Here is a 24,121-nt window from a genome sequence, read left to right as displayed (position 1 = left end):
TGTGACTTGACTTGACTTGAAACTTATAAGGACTCGACTTGACTTGCTTAGGGTGAACCCTTGACTTGACTTGACTTGCTTGATTTATCTGAACTGTGACTTGAGACTTGACTTGAGACTTGATGGTTAAGACTTGAGACTTGCTTGGACTTGACCATGTGTGACTTGTCCCCATCTCTGGTATTGAAAAGAGTCTCACAACATGTTTTCATTTTTACAAATTGCTTTCATACCAAAAAAAGGTTTGGAGACTCCGGCAATAAACATGTATGTTTTCAGCTCTCTTTTATTGCCCACACTTTTTGAGGTTAACTGTATCCACTAAAGGCAATTTAAAACTCTACTTCAACAACTGAGTTGTGCTCCCAAATGTAGTTGTGCCTATATGTTTTGTCTTAGCAGCACATGTACCCTGTTGCCCGCATAGTGCCCTGCTGTACTCTACTATACAGTATGCTACTACCACCTTTTACTGCACATTTGTGCATTGTCATCTTTGCATCGACATGCTTTCTATGCTTTTTCTTTGGGTCTTTACAAATATTCCAAATATAGTCCAAGAAACAGCCCAGGGTTGGACTCTGTTTTACATTCTTCACAAACTTAGAAAATATGTGCTTGTTTCAGACTGTGTAGGAAAAAATTGCCAATTAAATTGAGCCTTCATGAAATACCCCTTCAATTTACCATGCTGGAACATCAGAAATGTCAAAAAATTTGAAAATAGACAAGTGGTGCATTTTGAGGTGACAGAGAGAGGGGGAAAGTGTGGGAGGAGAGAAATAAAGACCAGTCCAACAATGACACTCTTTTTCCGGCACGTTACACAATGCTCCGACCCAGATTTCATTCCCAAGCAGCAGGAGGGAGGGTGGTGGAGCTGCGGCCATGAGTTTAAGCCTGCAGTCACAAGCCTCAATCCCCTGGTGAAGAAAAAAGGATTAAAGCTCAGGATGTGAAACACTTCTTAACATTGAAACAGCATATGTTCATGTTGAGCAAAAAAACAATCATAAATGTAATGTGAAATATATGGGCCTATTGCCACTGTTGCATTTGACTGTTAGGGCACGATGAAGTTTTATATACCTGAAGTTTTATTTATAGCTGTGTGTTATTTTTTGGGTGGGCTGCTGCCACCATTATCAGTTTGGGTGCCTTAACCCTCATGGTGCATTACCCTTTCAGATGGTTAAGTTTTACTTCCATCACGTTGCTGTAATTCTACATGCATTTCGCAACATTCACATTTCACTTCTGTCGGTATTGCCAGCCAGGCAGGACTTTGCTGCTGTGCCTGCTTTTGGAACAGAGCAGACGATAAGTTGGCATGCATCCAAGAACACAAACACTTGCATGTTTCATAGCAGGTTAGCGAGCAGGGAGGGAAAACGGGAAAACTGAGGCACCACCTGGCAGACTGAGCCAGAACTGTGAAATGGAACCGTCTATCAGAAATCAAAAGCTGTACCTTGCAATGTAGTGCAGTCCCAATTTGTTGGCTTACAAATGAACAAGATATTCTACATTAAACAGACCTTAGACTGAACACTCGTGAGCTGTTGATCAAATGCAAAGCGATTTAGATAACATGACACATATACATATTAGGTGAAATAGCCTGGTCATAACTAGAGAACAGTTTTGTGTCTGGACATTAATTCTTTGGGACAATGCGAGTGTGGACTGTATGTTATAGCTACATTTTCTGTCTTTGTCGGTTTCAGGGTTGGCTGTGGGCTTTAGAATTTGACTTTATCTAGTCTGAGTTGCTGCCGACATGTTATTAGGAATGCTGGTGGGTGTGAGTGAACAAACGGCTGACGCATGCTAGGGTGGTCCTTATTTCTGAAGTTAGACCTGTTTTTATCCTCTCATTTTGATCCTGTGTATAAAAACTTTCCGGACAAAATTTCTGCACTTGGACTACTTTCCAGTACCTGAGCTACTTATTTGTTTGGTGCTGTTTGGCATCCAGGTCAGGCCATCAACATAGGTGCTAATGGTCTGTGCCATGAAGAGGCAATGTCCTTATCAATCTCATACAAGAAAAGTAATGGTCGCCCTCAAGCCTTTCAGAGAGATAAAACTGGAAGATTTTGTTACATTGAAGTCTCTAGCACGGTTTGAAATTATGGAAGATCCAGTTGGATTTCTAAAAGTTGATCCAGAGATTTAGGCAGAACGGGAGGACTTCAAGCAGGCTAGGTAGATCATTCCACTGAAATGGTGAATGACCATGCAGACTGCAGAGATTGTCTCATCAGCAGACTCCTGACGCTAAAGTTATTGAGGAGCATTGTCATGCCTAACTTGACAGCAGGAATTAGACTGATTGGGCCATGACAAACCATTAAGGCGCAAATACACAATGAACTAGGCCCACATTCAGGTGGCAGCCCTAACAGCTGGCCGAATGTGGCAATCTGAAACCATAGCCTAATGGCCTACAGTATAATATATGGGAACTCTGTATACCACAGATTGATTAGTTATGATTCAGGACTGTATTGCAATTTACTTTATCATTAACAATCTGACAGTTAAGTTTGCTAAAATACTGTTCATTTAAAGTGAGCAAGCTGCTCATAATTGATGCATTTGAGCTACCCCTAAATAGAACAATTTTTTATTTTCTCTGTTTATTTTGCTTTTAGAGCTTAAAAAGAACAACAAACCCTGAAATATATGACCACTCTAACCACCCTTATTTTTCCTGACCGCGTAAGCGGAGCTGGCCAAGAAGAGCGAATGTCTCTTACTGACTGAGTGACTGACTGACTACCCCTTGTTAAATAGCATAGTGGTTAGAGGCGCAGATTGCCATGTAGGCGACCAGCATTCGATCCTTGCCATGGACAAAAAAAATTGGCATTAGGACTTCACTGGATACAAGCTTCCGTAGCTACATTACAGTAAGCCTAAAGTAAAATTGTTTACGTTTATATTGCGATGGACGAACTGCACCGACAAGGAACAAATTGTTCTGGATTTGAGTGAGGAACAGAAGGGTTAAAATTAAGAGACCGCTGCAAATTAAAGGCTTCTGTTCCACACTCAAAACGTTCCTTTTCAACTTTTTTGGAAAGGAAAGAAAAAGGTGCAGTGGTCTCTTAATTTGTTCCAGAGCTGTAGTTTTCATAGTGTCCACCCTCAAAATATATAGCTGGGACATGAAAAGACTGTATTTAAATAGTTTAAGTTCTCTATTGCACTGACCTGCAATAGAGATCCCACAAAAGCTGTATTTATTGTTGATTTTGATCCTACTTTTTGATTTGTCAATTAACATGATATTATATTTAGAAATGCTTTCCAATGTCCTTACTGCTATTCTGAAATACTTATCTGTCCTTACCAATGTCACCAGAAACCTGGTCTGTGGTTTCCCTGTAGCGGTACTGTGATATTTGCCCTACTAAATATCCCATATCTCAAACTCGTTTTAAACTTTTACATTCTATTTGCTATTTTTTTCTTGTTGATCTCTGGTACATTTTGTGCTATTATTTGTTTAATCTGTTGTGCTTATGTGCTTCTATTCATGTGACTCAAATTACCTTGATGCCCACGTGATGTTTAATGGCATTTCTTCTTGGAAAAATCAGAATGTACACGCTGTTACAACCCTTGTTTTCTCGCAGCATGTGATGGACATCCACTTAACTACTGTTCTCAGTAGATCCATGGGGGGGCAATCAAGCCAGATGTGTTTTTCCTCCTTTTCACCAATCTCATCCCTTGCTCAGTCATCCTAACAGATGAGGAGGTGCAGAGGAAGAAAGAGCTGATACAGAAGAGGAAGGAGGAGGAGGCAGCGAGGGAGGCCCTTCGACCCAGATTGAATGAAGAGCAGAGCCAGGTCATCGCTTCACTAGTGGAAGCCCACCACAAGACCTATGATGACTCCTATTCCGACTTCTCTCGATTCAGGGTCAGCACTGTTCAAACTAACCTCGCTTCTCACTGTTCTAGCAATACATCTTTATTTTTGGATCCTAAATGGCAGATATCACATTACATGTTTGGACCATGGTACAATGTGCCATTCTTATTGTCAGTGATTCTAGGTTTGTCAATCTTTCATCAGTCAGTTCTTTATGCACTTTCCAAGACCAAAACAAAAAGATGTTCCTTTCTCATGCAGTTGCTAGTTTTCACATTGTGTTGCTTGTTGCTTTCTAAAAATGTAATTGCAAAAGTGAGTACATTTGTGAGTACAAAATGTTTTTTGGGCCAGTAAGTTTAAAAAGAAATTACGTTCTGCTCTGTAGTTTGTTCAAAATACAATTTGCTATTCTATTATCATGCATTTGAAAATCAGTAGATTTGCACAGTGACATTTGCTAGCACTGTTCTGGTTAATATGTGGATAATTCATGTGATGTTCATGCCAAACTCCTCAGGTCATCAATTAAAATGGCAAGACCAGGTAACAGAAATGAAATGAGACAGCAGGTTTGTTGACCAGATGATGGCTATTCCGAAAATAGCTGCATTCCTCAAAATAGCCCCATCTGTACTATTAGCACAGTAATTAAGAGGTTTAAATCAACTTGAGCTGTAATAAAGCTGTTTGGAAGAGGATCCAAGTGTAGTGTAAAAGAGCCTCTACTCTCATCAAAACATAAACGTCAGTCCCTGGAGTTTATTTAATGTCACTGGAATTTTGATTGGAACTGGTTTCTATGGTCAGATGAAAAAATTATATATCACTTTTTGGCCACAAACACCAGAGTTGGGTGTGCCATAAAAAGTGGGATTGTGATGCAATTCATTTTCTGTTCATTAAAACCACATTTTGCGTCTACCATAGGCATTGTTTTTATAAAAAAAAAATTATTATTAAGTTTCTCTCGCATGGTAACATTTTCTGCTTTAGCCATAGCCAATAACTAAAACAAAAATAACCACCTTTCAATGTTGATAAATGCATCAAGGTATACTGAATTACGTTATTTAGCTGAGTTCAATACGTGTTATTAACGAAGTTTGCTTGATTTGAACAAAGGTTAAACGTGGCTGTCCCAGTAAACCATCTGAGCAGGGGAACTCAGCTTCAGAAGTGCTAGTAATTATATACTAGTAGTAATTTAGACCTGGTTATCACCAGTTTAGGTAAGACTTAGGAAAGGCGGGGGGATTCCCTCTTAAGAAACAACATAAAACTGCATTTTATATATAAATACAAAAGTTACCTGGGAAAACCAGCTGACACCTTTTCATTAAATATGTAGACGTGTGAACACAGTGGGAAGGCTTTTGGACCCCTACCTCTTCAGGATCCCATCCAGTCCTTTGCTCATGCCTCTTCCAATTCAGACCACATGTTTTTTTATTGGGTTTTAAGTCTGGAGGCTGAGTTGACAATTGCAAAATGTTGCATGTGCTTAGGTTTATTGTCGTGCTGGACAATTGTGTGTAGAAAGCTTTAATAAAAATCCCTTTTGCAAAAAAAATGTTAAGCACCAAAATGCAGGAAAATGGGATGGCGATGTTAGAGGTGTGTGTGTGTGTTGTTTGCAGCCCCCAGTGAGAGAGGGCCCAGTAACACGCAGTGCCAGTCGTGCCGCCTCCCTTCACTCTCTGTCAGACGCCTCCTCAGACTCCTTCAACCATTCACCAGGTGAGGGACATGCTGACCTACACAGGACTTGACACAGTAAACATGCATCACCGTTCTATTGACATGATCCTGGAACAGGATTAAAGGGTACAGAGAAATTCCCCGTCACACACGCTACTCTGAGGTTTATTGAACATTGTCATTTTTGAACATTCCTACATGGGTGTATTTTGAACATATCTCAGGTGTTGTGTTAAAATGCACCACAGTTCTTTGACTAAAAGTGCATGCCCCTACTTTGTACCTACAGTACATGGTCAGCAGGTTTCTCTAAATGCTCTAGGAATCTCAATAATCACTTGCATATTTTCATTTGTATCTTTTCACATCAATCTGTTGCTTCTTTTAGCCACCATTCATTCCCTGCCAGGGTCATTTCTCCCTCATCTACTTTCTCCTTAAGCTCTGAATAGCTCCTCTTTCCCATCTCCCATATGTGACCTCTTGAAATCTCCCCCTTTAACCTGTTCCTCCCTTTCTACCATATCCATTTATACTGCCCTCTGGTTCCCCTTGCAGAGTCAGTGGACACCAAGCTGATGAACTTCAGCAGCCTGTTGATGATGTACCAGGATAGTGCAGGCAGCCCAGATTCCAGTGAGGATGACGGCTCCAAGCTCTCCATGCTGCCCCACCTGGCCGACCTGGTCAGCTACAGCATCCAGAAGGTCATCGGCTTCGCCAAGATGATCCCTGGATTCAGGTGGGACTCCAGCATGTCATATGCCTATTTTAAGGTGTAGGTTAAAGCCGTCCCACACATACGCAAATGATTAAGGGTAAGATTGGGGGTTTGGAATTATATCCGAGATCTGTATACATTGAACATTGTTCCCAGGAACCCTACTGTACTAGATTAAAGTGTCCTGTTTCGTGCCCTTTTGATTGATAGCAAATGGATTTGATAGTTAACTAAGAGGGATGCAAACTGTGCGTAACCCATTCATGTGCAGCGTATTGTTGCTGATACTGCATTACTAGTTTTAGCCACCAATGAGTGACAGTTGGCCACTCATCCAATTAACCTTTCCTGAACTCTTTCCAGCAGCTAGTTAGCTATGCTGTGTTTTTATGTTATTTAAATGGATAAGCCAGTCTTTTAGCTATGTTATTACTTGTAGTCATTGCACTTACTGTATATTTTGACGTTCACAGCCTTTTAGCATTTCCTCATCAAAATAATCTGAAACATCCAGAGGCAGAAAGCAATCTGCATCAACTGTAATGTACAACCTGATGACAATATTGGAATACTGTACAGTGTATTTGGGAATTACAAATCATAAATTAAACTGCAAAATACAATATTTCATCAGTGCCTTACTTGGAATTTTGAGCCAAATATAATATATATATATTTTTTTTTACTTAAGTGGGTTTGGAAGCATAAACTGAAGATTCATATTTTTGACTGATAGTGTGATTGTCTGTTTCATATCTGCAGAGTAGTTAAAACACTTTAAAAACATTGTGGCTAGAGCTCAGCGCTCTTCCTGGAATATATTGGAACAGAGTGAAACAAATGACGTGTTCAATTAGGCTTCCCAAATCTCCTCTCCACAGATTCATGCACTCAGTGAACATCTAGTGCAGAACATGAAATTGAATGCATATTGCACAACAAGTTCCATGTAGAACTAGTGGTTCCAAGTATAGACAAAGCAGCAATGATGTTGTCCACCTAGGGACGGAAGTGTGCCAGACTAATGTACCACTCATAGACTGCGGGAATGAATCATCATTCTTAAATGGAAATACTGGCATTTAATAACTTTGTCCACTCGTGTATCATTTTACATTTGAGTAGTTCAGCACATGTAACAGAAGTGACTTGGTTGGTGAATTCATCTTAAGACTGCCAGATGAGACAACCAGATGGGAAGGTGTAGTACTGTCGTCAAGAACGTTACCAGCTAAGTTGTTTTTTAGAAGGGAAACGATTTTGAAGAGGTAGGGTTTCACTTGGTTTTGGAAGATGGAAGTCCTATGGGAGGTTTTCAGATACTCAGTGTGGATAAAAGAAAGCAGTTGTCTGTAGGCGCGGCATAATGTTTGGCCATCGCTTGGCCTGGACAAAGGGAGGGACTGATCCCCTTGCTGCTCAGCAGGCCGACACTGCCACCACGTTCTACAATATGTGTTCACCACTTCCCAATGTTTGCACAGTGACCGGAGGTCTACTACTATGGTGAACTATGACTGCTCCCATTGCGGTGACAGGTTAGATCACCGGTATATGCGGTTCTTTCTCTCCCCGGACATATGAATCAGTGTTGAATATATTCAGGATTCCCATTGTGTCACAGGATCTGTTTGGAAGAGCTAGCTGCCTGGGGGTTAGCATGGCTCTGTGGCTCATGATTCAGTCATACACTGGGGGACTGACAGCTGGGAACCAGGCACATATGTGACTTGGTTGGTGCTGTAGATGCAGAGTGGTCTTTTTCCTGTTAGGCTGGTGTTAACCTTGCTACCAGTGTGTGCATAAGGATGTGGAGAGAGATGAGGTGGTGGTGGTGGTGGGGGGGGTCTCAGAACAACATGTCCCTGTGTGTTCACGCCTCCAATAGGAAGGTGTTGGGTGAACCACACGCTCCAGTGCCCTGCGCAGCGCAACGTTGTTGTCCCGGTAACCATAGAATGCCTTGTCCTGTCCTTCCTGTTTTCTGTTCATAGAACCTTTTAGATCACAGTGATGCATTCATCCTCCCATTAGATACGCTGCAGAGTATGTTTAAGAAAGATATGTGAATTCAAGAATAGTTTTAGTCAGACAATCCTGCAGTTTGAGTGTCAAGGATAAGAACCTCTTTAATTAGATTAGGAGGAATGATCTAGTGTCCTGCAGAATTCCATCCTTGGTGTGTTATCTTGATTCCCTCATCTTTTGGTATCAGAGGAAATTTATAATTTCATCTTTTGTATCAATCTGAACTGAATCATACACTGGTGAAACATTGGTTGCTATTGCCTGATTTTCTCATTTGGTAACATAAAATCAGATGATGGGGAAAATGTAAAGATGGGAAGCGCACCCTGCCAATACGCGTGTTTGGCTCAATACATCTATGCTTCTCCAGAGAACTGACTGCTGAGGACCAGATCGCCCTACTCAAGTCAAGTGCTATCGAGATAATCATGCTGCGCTCCAACCAATCGTTCAACCTAGAGGACATGTCCTGGAGCTGTGGTGGCCCAGACTTCAAGTACTGTGTCAACGACGTTACCAAGGGTAAGAGACAGTGTTTACTTAGTCTTCCATTCACACATACGTTTGACTATGCTTGACTGTTCATTGTCATTCAGGAAACATTTAGGCTGGTCTTCAATCCAAATGTCCTTTTTCAGTTATGCCCAATTTAAAGCTAATGTTATCCCTGTTGCAAAGATTGCATTCGAAGTTAATCAGATGTTGTCTCCACCCTGTAAATCTCAGCCATGCCACGATGTAGGTCAACAGAACCCAACTCTTTTTGTTGCTGCATAATTTGAACATACAGTTGCAAAAAACCTTTGTACAAGTAACCAAGGTTTCAGGAATTAAATGCAGAATGTTTTTTTGTGAGCATCTTTAGGAGTGGACAGGACCAGACAATATATCGTCCTGGGGCATAGACATTATTAACAATCTTCTTTTTTTACACATGTTCTTCCTCAACTTTTCAAACCTATCTAATGCATTTTAGTTTTTTTATGTTTACATATTATTACAAATCTGTCCTCCCCGACATGTAAAAAAAAATAAACACTGCTTGTTGAATACATTACATTATCTACATTATGAGGTCCTGAATTTTTTTTGAAATTGTTGTGTTGTTGATATAGAGAAATGTACAAAAAAAATGGGGGGAAGAACACACACTGACAGATCATGCACATTTAAATTAGAAAACCGGTGATGGATTTATAATACAATGTGTGGCTATGTGCACTTATATTGACTGTGGTCTTGATCAAATGACCTTTAACTAAATAACAATCTGTTCTTATCATACTTACCTGGTAATAAAAACTACACGATAGCATTCAATAAAAACTTGTAAAGCACAGGTTTCCACCCTCTTGTCCTCAACCTGAACCAGCTCGTGTTTGTAAACAAAAGAAACACTCATAAAATAAAAAGTAATCAAAACGTTGTTCATATAACAAGCCAGTATTCTCTGTGGCCTTCCTTAAAACTGAAGCAAATTACTTCAGTTATTCTGTAGTCTAAGCAGTACAAAAAATATTACGCTATGGTCCAAACGCTGCCATACAATATATTCCTTCTTTAAATACAGTTGCGGTGTTATGCGCACTGTACAGAAGAATTTACAAAAATAAAAATAAATGCCTTCTGCAAAAACGATTTGCAGTCAATATCTAACCTGTCAGTTCAACCATAAAGTTCTCTGGTGCTGCAGCACTGCTCACTAAAATGTCTATAATGTCATGCAGCGTAGGAATTTCACGACGAAAATGATTGTATGCCCTACGGCCAGCATGGCCTTTTTGCCCCTGCTACTGTCAAAATCTCACGGTCAACAGTCGTTTTTTCAGTTTTTTTTATGTTTGTATGTAGTTCGCTACTGACAAAAACCGCAAGAACGTACTAAATGTAGGTAAACAAGCTAGCTAGTTATTATCGACAGATTTCGGACTTTAGTGCTTACCTGAATCAAACCTCCCCGTTTTGGAAGGTGCGTTCATGAACAACTGGGAGATGGGACAGTTCCGTCCTCCGAGTGAGAGAATATACCTGAATGCTTTTTGAGAGCTCCGAGAAGTAACGTTAGGTTTCACATCAAATTAGACATGGCAGCGTTTGTGGTAAAAGATTAAAAAAACGAAAATGACTTGCTCCACGCCCAAATAAGTCACTAAATGTGTTTAGTTAGGTCGTACTCATTAGCGCAGGTTATTGTGATGTTGAAGCATACATCATGGTTTACTTTTGTGTAACTTAGGTAATGTTTGCCTTCTGATTAGCTAGCCTTAACGTTACTGAACTGTCAATACCGTTGCCTTGGTCGTCGTCATGTGAATGCATAGAATTGAACAAATTCTAGAATATATATATTTTTTAAAGGGAGGAGTATATGTATCTTCAAGGATTACAACATGATTATTGAACTTTTTATGTGGAAAGACCAGTTATAATATTATTATTCAAAAAAGGTTTATTTTATTAATTTTTTATCAGCAGTTCAAGATGTTTATTTGTATGTTGCAAATCCTCCTATTTCACTCAATGGCCTTTGTACCCTGGCATTTGACCTTGGTGCCATGAACATTTTTGTGACATCGGAGGCCAAATGGCCTTGCCCCTAAAATGACGAAATTCCAAGCCTGGTGTCGTATTGCTCACAAGAATTGTGTATCTTTTTTGAAAAACTTGCCTCTTGAACCATTTGATCACATACTTAGTACAACATTTGTACTACCTAATAATCCGAATGTAAAAAATGTTGTTTCACTGTCCAAGTAAATACATAGATGAGTCTTAAACCACAAACCTTACCATACCTTCTAAATCTACTTGCAGCGGGTCACACTCTGGATCTGTTGGAGCCGCTGGTGAAGTTCCAGGTGGGCCTTAAGAAGCTCAACCTCCATGAGGAGGAGCATGTGCTGCTCATGGCCATCTGCCTTCTGTCTCCAGGTACCTTCCCTTTCTGCTCTGTGTGCTTCACATGGGTTTGTACATGTATGAATTACACACCGTTGGTGTTTTTCTGTGCATTCCACTTCATCCCTCTTTTCTTCCTCCTCTCCTATCGCAGATCGTCCGGGGGTGCAGGACCATGCTAAGATTGAGGTCCTCCAGGACCATCTATCGGAGGTGCTCCAGGCCTACATCAAGGTGAACCACCCGGGAGGACAGCTGCTGTATGCCAAGATGATCCAGAAGCTGGCCGACCTGCGCAGCCTCAACGAGGAGCACTCCAAGCAGTATCGCTTTCTCTCTTTTCAACCGGAGCACAGCATGCAACTCACCCCCCTGGTGTTGGAGGTGTTTGGTAGCGAGGTGTCATAGCAGCCCCTACGACCCCCACAACCACCCCTCTAGTTGGAGGAGATGGACATATGACCCCCAGCGCCCCTCACATCCCATGATGGCCCCCTGGAGTTTAGCTGTTTAGTTGCTGGAGTGGGATCTCTGCGATGGGGGAGATAGAAGGGTCATTGAGGTGGATGGATGAATGGACCTGATAGTCACACTGTCACAGAGGAGGTTTTGGGGGGTTACTCAGGAGATTATGGGAAAAGAGAGGTAGGAGGGGCCGTTGATAAGGTTGGAATTTCCTTAAAAAAAAAGGGAATTTCAAACAGAATGTATTTTGAACTATATATATATATACATAAATATATATATACATATAAGCTAATATCTATATTTAAGAAAGAAAAAAGTTGTTTCTACTAAAACAAATGGATGAGAAATCCTCAGTATATTATAGGATACTTTGGCCCTATTTGTGTGCATATAAATGTGTGTATGTGTTGATGTTTCAATTGTTAAAAATAGAAAAGGAGAAAAAAAAAAAAAAAAAGAAATGCGCACACACACACACAAGCATGCAGCACTCACACACACACCCAGAGACACACCCTGAGTAGAGTGTGTGGGGCCTTTTATTTTTTATGTTTGTATGTGAAAATATTAAATGACCACAAGAGGATGTTGCATTATGGCTCTGACCGGGTGCTGTGTGTAGTAGTAGTAGGACTGACATCTGTGTAAAACAAATCAGAATTAATAGATTGTCTGAGGTTTTGACTACACACAGGAAGTGTGGAATATCTGTTTGGTTCAATCATTCCCTTTCAGACTTCTATGCATAGTTCCTTTCAAAAATATCTTACCTACATAAGAGGAAAGAGTGGAAAAAAAAATATTAGTTGGCCAGCTAAAAAAAGCTAAGTTAATATAGGAAGGTGACAAACCAGAAGCTAGGATGTACACTTTACTATATACATATGCAAGCTTACAATCAAGCGAGGGGGAACAAAAGACAAACTGTTGGCACCTCTGGTCAAACCTGTCTGTCATGATGTTATAATTACTGTAGTAATTACAAAAGCTTTTTTAATCAATTCTGCAGAGCCGATGCTCGTAAGCCTGAACGAAATTGAAATCACAGTATAACATAACTGTCACCAGTTTCGGTTTCTTTCAGTAAGTTGAATGTTCAGCATGACATCTCAGGAGCATTGTCCTCTCCCACAGTGGGCCGCTCTCTCGCCCTCTTGTGGCCATTGTCTGTAAATACCACTTGTTATTGCTGTACATACATGGAAAAAGTTGGCAAATGCAAAGATAATTCAGTTGTTCAGATGAATGATAAGGAGATATATGCAATTATGAGATGGACTATTTTCTTATGTTGTGAGATCTCTTTGAGGTCTTGATAAGCTTTGAGAAGTATATATCCATAATTGTTTTGGTGCAAGCTCATTACTTTGGACTGGTTTTTTTCAAATGGAGGTTGTTTTTCCAGACATCAGCGTTTGTTCGCTGCACCCAGACCTCACGAACCGAGGAAACGTTCTGACTCAACTTGCTGCTTTGTAACACTACCATTCTTTTGGAACTCGGAAAAAGACAACCAACACAATCAAGTGTTCATGCTCATCACTACTAACACTGCCAAACTGTCATGGATACAGGCCAGTCAGTCAGTCATTGTATCGATGGCCATGCCTCTCTTCAAAATGCCAACCGATGCCTCTTTTCTGCAATAGAACATCAGCCAGACCGGCAGGAGTCTTCATAGCTTTAACGCGACCCAGGGCTGATGGGACTGAGTTTGTGAGCCACGGCTTTGAACATGTCGCTGATTGGGGCTGTCCCTTACCTAGAAGTGACTGACACTGACATGTTCCATCCAGTGAGGAGAGCATGGAGAGGTGGGATTTAGCCCTGAGACAGAAAAAGAAGTGTATAAATAATTTAAATACTTTTTTAGTGAGAATCACACGATAGCCATGTGCGGAGTATATATTAATGCATCCTCTTCCCGACCCAGTCAGATACTTTCTCCGCTTGCAGCTCTTGTCCAGACCCCACTGTGTAAACCAGGTCACTAAGGAAGCAGACAGTTTTTGTGTTTTATCACATAAAGGAATGCAAGAAAGATGGGGCCAGGGGTTGTATTGGGAAGAACTCCTTCAAGAGCTCTCGGTTTGTTGTTAAGCTGGCCCAGAGAGACACACACCAGAAACTGCACCCCTTTCCCACCACAGGTCAGCAGCTCAACCTCAGTAGCCTTACAAAACTCTGTTCAACATTTAACATATACCTCAATGAAACAGAAAACCTTCATAATAGCATAGAAAGGATCCAAAAGTGACAGTGACACACACACACACACACACACACACACGTCATACTTTCACACACGCACCATGAATTTCTCATCAGCAACCTCTGCGGTTTTTAGTTTTTTGTCAAGTTGTTTCTTTGAAGATAAGCTACCTAGAGGGCTGTGTTGCAGGCCCGGCATGGAGCGATCCCATGGTTTTCACAGTGTCTGTCTATTTTTTTGTGTTGTCATAGCAAGATAATCATTGGGAAGAGTGTGGCTGCAAAGGTCCGCATAGAAAAGGAAGCATCATACAGAGTCAGAATCAATGGTTCCCTGTTGCTGCTGTGTCAAAAGTCTAGTCCTGATCAGTATTTTAATTGAAGTGTACGCGATGCAGAGGATTTACTGTATTGATTTGTTTCATGCAGTCGCCATGGTTGAGTGCCTTTTCAGGTTTATTAACTGAACCTGGATTGGTGAATAATATACGTTTGTTGTGTAATTATAACGCTGAGATCAGTGAAGAGTCCTGATAAGGCACAGCTCACTGTGGCCCTCTGCGTGTTGGCCTGTATGGTGGCAGGGAATCAAGCTCAATCCCCAATCCCTGTTAGTTGATTGTGTACAGAGTTGTGTCTCCAGGCACTATGTTAACCAAAACAACCTACCTCTCCTATCCGCACATTGTGTATTTTTGGTATGATTGTTTTCATTTATTTTTACACTAATACATTTTATTTATTCCTTTTACTTTTCAAATGCTGGATGATTTACCTCAACACATCTCAAAATAAGCCTACAGATCAAAAGGAGGCTGTGGCCACTCCATATCTCTGAGTGCCAGGGGGCTGAAGTGGCTCCTTGTTTAATTAAGTGCATTCTTGCATTTATGCTAACAAATGGGATTGGACAGCATGCAGCTGGAATGTTATGACAGCACATCCTCACGATAGAGGCCTCAGTTGGCGTCAATTAGTGTTCTGCATCGTAACTGTGTGATGACGTAGTGTAAAGATTTATGAAATGTTTTCTGAAACGATTATGTCGGGATCCTGTTTGATGTCTTGGTCTTGCATCATCTTTGCAGCCAGCTGGTCAGTCGCCTTCTCAGTTTGCCTGCAACTCAGTGTTCTACTGTCCCTCTTACTCTTAGCTCACTAGGCTTCCCCTCTTGGTCTTTGATTACTTCTTAAATAGAGTTTCTGTTTTCCTTTGGATAGAGAGAGGATGTTGGTGTGAGGCTCTCTGAAGAGAGAAGCCTGTCGAGGTTCTAGTGTGTAGTTACATTAATGCTGCTCACAGTTTAGGAATCTTTTCTTTTCACTCTGATTGTTCTCTGCTACCTCTTTTAATATGCGCTTGCTCACGCACACATGCACATATACATACCACAACCACATACAGTACTGCAGTGGGTTAGGGTTAACTTCTCTTTAACCAGCATTCTTTGCCAATGATGTACTTGTGTTTGTCTCTGTGCTCTGACGTCTGTCTGAAATCTATTATTGATCTATTTATATCAATATAGCGACCCTGCAAAGATGGAGGTATAGCAGGGTCATTAACAGTTTGTCTATTAACATTTAATGCAACTTTTAGCTCAGTTACCTTGGTGTGCCTACAACCTGGAGCCTTATTTTGGGACAGTATCAGGGGTTAAATAAAATTAAGGATTTTTGTTATTTTTTATTTCGAGTCATTGTTCAGGTGGCTTTTCAAAACGACATTCCTTTTATTGTTATTATAACATGCCATCAGCTACCAACTTCTGAGTAGATCATCTAAAGTGCTCAACAGATCCACTCGACTAAAAAGCTTCAGATTTTTAAAGATGAACCTCTCTTTGGCCAGATGCCTTGAAACATAGTTAATGCTTTAATTTCAGTGGTTGAGATGTACATAAGATGAACATAACCTGTATATACTGTAGACATCATGTCATTAGTACATTGCTCTACATAGGGGATCTGATTCAGTAAAGGTGTTTTCACCTTTTTTGTCTATCACACAAGACTATAGTGTGTGTGAAAATAGGTGAGCTGCTTGAGATGCTGGAACTACCACATCTGGCACCAACCATCATACGAGGGTCAAAGTTAGACCACTTTGACCCAATATAGTCTATGTTTACCCTGTCTAAAACAGTTGGGTCACTATGTAACGGGGTTGTCACTGGAATGAAAGAATGAAAGGAGATTTTCTGAATCTGTACTGCTTTATTTCATTTGGATGCCAGTAAGTAGTTGTTAACGAGCCCTGATAGTCTTTGAGTTCTCCATTCTATGTATTATTTTTTTATCCTGATGCCTTCTCAAGTGTATCGAGTTAATAATAAATTAATAAACCATCAGCATCCAAATTGATCTTGTGCACAGTTGGTCCAAAGATGCCACATACACTGGCGTTCTATTAAACTATTTGGATATATGGAATCTTGTTGACTGTTACTTGTGATAGCCAAACCATTTCTCATTAGTAATCAATCATTGTATTGATCTCAGAGTCCCAAGATAAGTATGTTTAAACATGCGCACCATGTAATTCTTGACCTGATGCTTCAGACTGTCTTTCAACATGGTCTTTGCATTGTTAATTCTATCAATTCTGTCATGGATAGTTCAATCGCCACCTGTTTTATGATTCTCTTTTGACATTTCTTTTATTCTTCTGGTTTTGATCCATTGCACATTGATGATGTGCATTGTAAGTAGTATATCATGTTTTGGAAAATCACAAATAAACCGCTGTACATAATGATGCAAAGATCCATGTGTCCGTTCATATTTTCTCTAAAATAAATCATTCTAGACTTGCAATGCTCAAGATTGGCAGGTACAAGTATTGAACATATTATTTGTATAAATAAATGTATGTCTCGCTGCCATATTTATTGGTTTTGAATGTGGACAGCAGAGGGAGCTTGTTCCTTGCTCAGTTGACTCCTCACTCAACTAGCCCAATACCCCAGTCATCTTGTTGAGACTAATGTGAATCATGCATTTATAAATTGATTATATGGATCGATATGCAATTAACACTGAAAAAAAATTTTTTTTTTTGCATTACTGAGATCATATGACCTGCCTTTCCTTCTGAAGGTTTGTGTGTGGTTTTTTTTCTTTTCTTAAAGCACCCATATTATGACTGCTTTTCAACAAGTTAAAATAGGTCTATAAGTTCCATAAAACTGTTTCTGAAGTTGTTTGCTGGAAATTCTTCCCTCCCTCTATTACCCTCTGTTTCAGTCCCTTTCAAAGTGTTCTGTTTTCTGCTGCTCATTGCATATTCATTAGCTGCTGCTCCTGTGCCCACACCCACTCTAACTGTTACCATGGTAGCGGGGTTAGTTCTTGGTTAGTTCGTGTAGAATTGCAAAATAAAGACAGCTAACTGTATAGAACTACTTACATGTCCCTCGTCTGCAGGTATTCCACGCAAAGTTGAAATTGTGCACTCTTTTAGCAAAAGTTTCTTGGCTAATCCTGCCTTCTACTGACCGAAGTTGGAGAAACAGCCCGTCTCAAAGTGGTTAGCACAAACCGACAATTCTTTATTGTTATTATAACATGCCATCAGCTACCAACTTCTGAGTAGATCATGTAAAGTGCTAAACAGATCCACTTGACTAAAAGTGCTCCTCTTTACAGCCAACAACTGTACAGTTTAAGTGGTGCTTCGACATGGTGCTTCTGAATCAGTAACAACATGGAGGATATCAGAGAAGAAGTTACTGCTGTACCTGGTGGGTGGAGCCTACAGACGGTGGAGACATTAGGTATGCTCTGTTGGGAGGGGTGGAGGGTGGGAATATTCACATTTCTCGGACAGTGACGTCACAGTCCGAGGAGTTTTCTAACATCTCACCCAGAGACTGAAGACAGAGGACATTCAGAAACCCATATCTCACTCAAAACAGCATGGATGTTTTTTTCCCCCAAAGTTTGTATGCATGTGGAAGCACCAGAGACACAAAAGAACACCCCAAAACCCAGAAAAAGTGTTTTTTTTATAATATGGGCACTTTAACACTTACGTTGGTGCCCCACTACAGCTGAGCAGATTCCTCGCAGGGGAGGAAGATGTCAAGTGTGGTAAATGTCAGGCGATTTTAATGAGTCATCCAAACATTAATAGGACCATATATTTCTGCAATGCGACCAAGTAAATGTCTGCGCTTCCTGTCGTAGAGTTGAAGGAAAGGACAGGAAGAGACAGTTCTTGGTTTATTCTTTAGAGGTGCCCTCATCTTAACTTGAATGTGCCTGTCAGCATCTAATAGTGAACATGACTTCATTTAGTTTATTAGTCCTTGTCATCCATCAGTAATATTAGTAATTTAAAGTTTCTGCAAGCATCGTTCAAGTAAGAAAATAAAACTGCCAATACACTGCAGAGTGTATGTGACATCTCCATATTGAAATGTCGTTAGTTAAAATGGAAGTGTATCTTGAGGGATCCTTGTAATTACAGTCTATCTGGAAAGTGGGCTGCACACCCTGACAGTCTAACTGTCAGCTTCTGAAAGAGCCGTCCTTGTGGTAAATAAATGCAGTTGTACATCACGGACTGCATGCTATATCTCTAATATCAGCTAGTATCTCTAGTATCCTTGCATTGGGCCCGGAACCAGAAGGTTGTCTGATCGAATCTGAGCAAATGAGGTGAAAACAGGATCTATTGTTCAGCCCCAGAGCAAGGCATTTAACCTTATTGTTCAGCCCTAGAGCCAGGCCTTTAACCTGTTGTTCTCCAGGCATGCAGTGTCCACTTCAATGACAGATTGAGTTAAAGGTAATGTAGTATTGAATTAGGTATTGCTACCTGTAACAGAAGATTTGAAGTCTACCTTTGGAGTTATTTCCTGTCTCGTTTGCCATGTCAGGGGTTATCTTTGGATGGGGACATATTGTCTCCAGGCTCCCTTGTCTCAGTTCCTAGTTTTACGCTTGAACAACCCCTCAGGACTACCTAGCCTGACTACAAATAGCTGTCCTTGTTCAAAGTCCTCCTGGCTGTATAGCAGACCTAGTTGCTGTCTGCTAATTCCTGCTGTTACTGACCCTAGTTTGAAGCCTACGAGGAAGTTTTTCCTAACCACTGGGTATCATTTGTTGCTTGCTCTGTTTTGTTCATACAAAGGTTTACAGTTTAAACCTTTTAACCTGATCATGTTGGAATAGTAAATAAGGATAAATAGGGTCCCCATTTTTGTGTGATACTGCTGCTGAGAAATACACTAATAAGTGTGACAACCAACCTCCGTCTACCCTAGTCTTTGTGCTAGTAATAACTTCCTTTTCAGAATGCATTAGCCAGATGCTATAATACACTAATTATTTCAAAGTGTGCTTCATGGTTGCTTCACTTTGAATCGCTTCTTGAACCACATTCCAGCAGGTTGCTTAACAAACAACTCAGTCATGTAATTAATTCAGACCTATTCTGAGATGATTAATCATATCCTGCGCTCTACTCACAGATGAAGTGGTTTCTTCCTGGAACAACGATGAGCTTAACAGTGTAAATATGTATTGGGGGGGGGGGGGGGGGGGGGGAGGGAGTGGTATGCTGCAGTGTAGGACAAAATACCTGTGGGGGAATGTGCTCTAAAAAACCTTGAGACATGGATCCCCCTCCTGGTTTCTGCCCTTGGTGAGGCCTGTATCGGTTAGTTTCAATTTCACTGAGAACTTGGCAGTTACGTACTGAGATGAGGGAGGTTCCCCTTGGCCTCAAGCTGTGGAGAAGAGAGGAAGATTGGGAGGAAAGTGAGGGGAGCTGGGGGTTTAAGTTCAGCTGAGAGGGGGAGGATTGAGGGACTGGAACGGAGGCAGTGGTGTGGTGGTTTGGCCTGAACTGTTATGGGAGTACGAGATGGTTCGGGGTGAAAAAACGCCTGTGGTAACAGTGGTGACACACAGTTGAAACATGAAGGGAGGGCAAATGGAATCCTTTGCAGGAGGCTCTAATCCCAGTGACGGGCACATGGGTCAGCTGGTGACAAAGTGAATGTAATTTGCAACTCCTTTTTTAGTGTTGTGTGTGTATCAGGAGGGACTACTGCCTATCATTATAAACAGTTTCTTTTGGATCTTGAACTCTGATTTGCTGATATGGTATGCCAAGGGTTAGACATCATCTAACTTATCGCTGGTCGAATTGTGTTGATAACTAGTACATGATAGCAATAATGACATCTCAAGGGTTTATGGTGTATTGCCAATATCCCACAGCTTAGAGCTGTGCCCAGGTCACACCATCTCATGCCATATTGCTTAAATAACCTATTCATTTTTTGACTATCACTCAATGCTTGCCTCTTTTAGTCTCCTTCCAAAGAGCGTGTCATGGAGCAGCACAGAATCGCGTCCAACCTCACTTGTGTAAACAGTCTGAAAACAAAAAGAAATGTATTCATGATTTTCCTGTCTGCTAATCACCTGACCTTGAACGGGATTCTGTGCAGGTTTTTTTTTTTTTTTAGCTGTCGAATTACAATGTATTATTGGTGACCAGGCCAAGCAACGGGAGCTAGGGAGACTGACTCCAGACATACGTTGTTTCCGCAGTGGAAAGTAATGGAACTTTTTATTTCCTACCCCAGAGTAAAGCAGCCTTTGTTTCGCCCTCCTCTCTTTAGTTGTAGGGAATCTAGCAGGACTTGGGCTGGTGGAAGAGTCTCCTTGACAAAACAGTACCCAGAAGCTTTCCCTAAAGAGGAGATATTATTTACCGGCATCACTATCTACTGTGTTCAAGACTTCCTTGCTTCACAGTTGTTTGTGTGTGTGTGAGAGAGAGAAAGAAAGTAAGTGTGTGTATGATCCATCTTTGAAAATCTCACCTCATCTGAGCATGTTCTTGCTTGCTATTTTATGTGTTTGTGTGTTCATGTGTTTGTACTGGCCAACTCATCAGTCTGTATATAGATTGTAAGTGTGCTGGTTTATGTTGGTTTATGTTGACTGTGTGTCTGTTTGTGTGTGTGTGTGTTTAGAGTACATGCACCCTGGAACGGGTCCAGTGGCTGGTATTTATAACCCTACTGTCAAAGCCTGGCTACGGACCGTGGGAATGTGGTTAAGGATTTCTGTGGTATTTTTAATGTTTGTTATTAAATATTCCCACACGGGACCATGACCAAACCCTCTTCTCTCTTCTCTCTCCTCCTTCTCTTCTTTCCTTATACATTTTTCTTTCCCGGTGAGGTAAAGCACCCTGGATCCGATAACAGCTTGGCTCACATTACCGTGGAGATCCGGGAAGAGCAGCAGACAACTGTTGCTGCAGCTGGAAAAGCGAGCAGCCATTGTTACTGCCAATAGGCACTGATTCCTGGCCTACCCCTAAACCCCAGCTACAAAACCACTATATCACTGGCTTGTACTTCGGTGGAATTGCTCTAAAAATGTATGGACTTCACGGTACCACAGCGATATAGTTAAAATATATGGACTTCATGGTACCACAGTGATATAATATAAATGTATGGACTTCACGGTACCACAGCGGTATAGTTAAAATATATGGACTTCATGGTACCACAGTGATATAATATAAATGTATGGACTTCACGGTACCACAGTGATATAATATAAATGTATGGACTTCACGGTACCACAGTGATATAATAGAAATGTATGGACTTCACGGTACCACAGTGATATAATATAAATGTATGGACTTCATGGTACCACAGTGATATAATATAAATGTATGGACTTCACGGTACCACAGTGATATAATATAAATGTATGGACTTCACGGTACCACAGTGATATAATATAAATGTATGGACTTCATGGTACCACAGTGATATAATATAAATGTATGGACTTCACGGTACCACAGCGGTATAGTTTAAATGTATGGACTTGACAGTACCACAGCGATGCAGTTTAAATTATTTCAACAAGGTGTTTCCCAGAATACCCAGTGAGATTATCAGATAGATGTGAAATGATGACCAATGATCTTCACTCGAACAGAGCAGCACCGGTAAAGCAGAGTAGATTAATAGGCTATAGGCTACCTGTAGGTAACTGAACGTTTTCACATTTCAGATAGAACACATTTCGATGACAATAGTTTGTGCAAGCCCTTGCACTGGATTCATTGTCATGAGATAAAAAAAATTGTGACTTGCGCCAGCCGCAGAGGTGAAAAAAGACCTAAAGACTTAATTGCAAGGTAGACTTTAACTGTCATGCAATTTTGACAGCCCATAACATCCCTGTAGAACAGACTGCATACACACAATTCTCCAATGATCATTTAGAGAACAAAATGAAATAGAACACTCTACTCCACAAAACACTGCCCCTATCCATGCATTTCCCTGGGGGAACATTGGACAAAAACATGTCAGTAAAGCACAACTCATAAGCTAAAAAAGAAGCTCTGAAATGAAGCCGCAAAGCATTCAGGGATATAATTCATAAACAGAATGCCAGGCAACAATCAGGCCAGCACAAAAATATTTTTGGGCTTTTTTACGATATTTAAGGAGTAACAGGGTGTTGGCAACGAGCACTCTGATAGCGCACGGTGTACCAGGCCATGCTTTCCATCCTTTCAACCTGAACTTCATAGGGTAGGCCATATGATTCAACCTCCACTTCATGGATTTGGCCATATGATTCAACCTCCACTTCACAGAGTAGGCCATATGATTCAACCTCCACTTCATAGGGTAGGCCATATGATTCAACCTCCACTTCATAGGGTAGGTCGTATGATTCAACCTCCACTTCATAGATTTGGCCATATGATTCAACCTCCACTTCATAGGGTAGGCCATATGATTCAACCTCCACTTCATAGGGTAGGCCATATGATTCAACCTCCACTTCATAGAGTAGGCCATATGATTCAACCTCCACTTCATAGGGTAGGCCACATGATTCAACCTCCACTTCATAGATTTGGCCATATGATTCATCTTCCACTTCATAGGGTAGGCCATATGATTCAACCTCCACTTCATAGGGTAGGTCGTATGATTCAACCTCCACTTCATAGGGTAGGTCGTATGATTCAACCTCCACTTCATAGGGTAGGTCGTATGATTCAACCTCCACTTCATAGGGTAGGTCGTATGATTCAACCTCCACTTCATAGGGTAGGCCATATGATTCAACCTCCACTTCATAGGGTAGGCCATATGATTCAACCTCCACTTCATAGGGTAGGTCGTATGATTCAACCTCCACTTCATAGGGTAGGTCGTATGATTCAACCTCCACTTCATAGGGTAGGCCATATGATTTAACTTCCGCTTCATAGGGTGGGCCACATGATTCAAACTCATACAACCTACTTGTATAAGCTTACTGCCTTATATAAATACATCTGCCAATGTCTGGCCCTTCTAAGAAAAGCAAATATTTGTTGTACATGACTATTGTAGCTAGAAATGGCTGATTTCCAATGGAATATTTACATTGTGTCCCATTATCACCAAACATGGCAAGTTGTGTTTGGTTATCCATGTTTATCATTTTAAAAGGCTAATTAATCAGCAAAAGTCTTTTTATCAGCAAAGGCAATCATGTTAGCACAGCTGAAAGCTGTAGTGCTGATTAAAGAAGCAATAAAACTGTGCTTCTTTAGATTACTAAAGTATCTGGAGCATCAACGATTGTGGGTTTGATTACAGGCCCAAAATGACCAGAAACAAAGAACTTTCTCCTGAAACTCATCAGGCTATTCTTGTTCTGAGAAAAATGATGGCTATTTCATGCGAAAATTGATACAACATCTGATACAACGCTGTGTCCCTTCACAGAACAGTGCAAACTGTCTCCAAAATAGAAAAAGGAGTGAGAGGCCCCGGTGCACAACTGTGTAAGAGGACAAATACATTAGAGTGTCTAATTGAGAAAAAGACGCCTCACAGGTCCTGCAAAACATGAAGCAGTGCTTGACACCAACTTTTAAGCATGTGGATGCAATGTGATGGTCTGGGGATGCTTTGCTGGTGGTAAAATGAGGGATGTGTACAGGGTAAAAGGGATCTTAAATAAGGAAGGCTATCGCATTTTGCCATACTAAGCCTTGTGGACAGTGCTTGATTGGAAACAATTTCCTCCTACAACAGGACAATGAACAAAAGCACATCTCCAAACTATGCTAGAAATATTTATTGAAGAAGTAGTCAGCAGGTATTCTTTCTATAATGGAGTGGCCAGCACATTCACTGGATCTC

General features: G+C 40.9%; 1 protein-coding gene across 7 annotated transcripts in view; it reads left to right on the top strand.

Annotated features, from left to right (window-relative positions):
* Positions 1-16,679, top strand: part of LOC105022772 (vitamin D3 receptor A) — a 62,186-nt gene extending 45,507 nt beyond the window's left edge. For all 7 annotated transcript variants that reach the window (XM_010891474.5, XM_010891471.5, XM_010891472.5 and 4 more), the window contains 6 exons: positions 3,750-3,934; positions 5,527-5,626; positions 6,146-6,329; positions 8,707-8,858; positions 11,151-11,267; positions 11,389-16,679. In XM_010891474.5, coding sequence (XP_010889776.1) covers positions 3,750-3,934; positions 5,527-5,626; positions 6,146-6,329; positions 8,707-8,858; positions 11,151-11,267; positions 11,389-11,642 — 992 coding nt within the window. In that variant the 3' untranslated portion in view covers positions 11,643-16,679. The remainder of the gene's footprint in view (positions 1-3,749; positions 3,935-5,526; positions 5,627-6,145; positions 6,330-8,706; positions 8,859-11,150; positions 11,268-11,388) is intronic.
* The last annotated feature ends 7,442 nt before the right edge of the window (positions 16,680-24,121 follow it).

The sequence above is a fragment of the Esox lucius genome, chromosome 12 (assembly GCF_011004845.1).
Source record: "Esox lucius isolate fEsoLuc1 chromosome 12, fEsoLuc1.pri, whole genome shotgun sequence".
NCBI lineage: Eukaryota > Metazoa > Chordata > Actinopteri > Esociformes > Esocidae > Esox > Esox lucius.
Note: the sequence above shows the minus strand (reverse complement) of the source record. Positions and strands in the feature narration are given on the sequence as shown.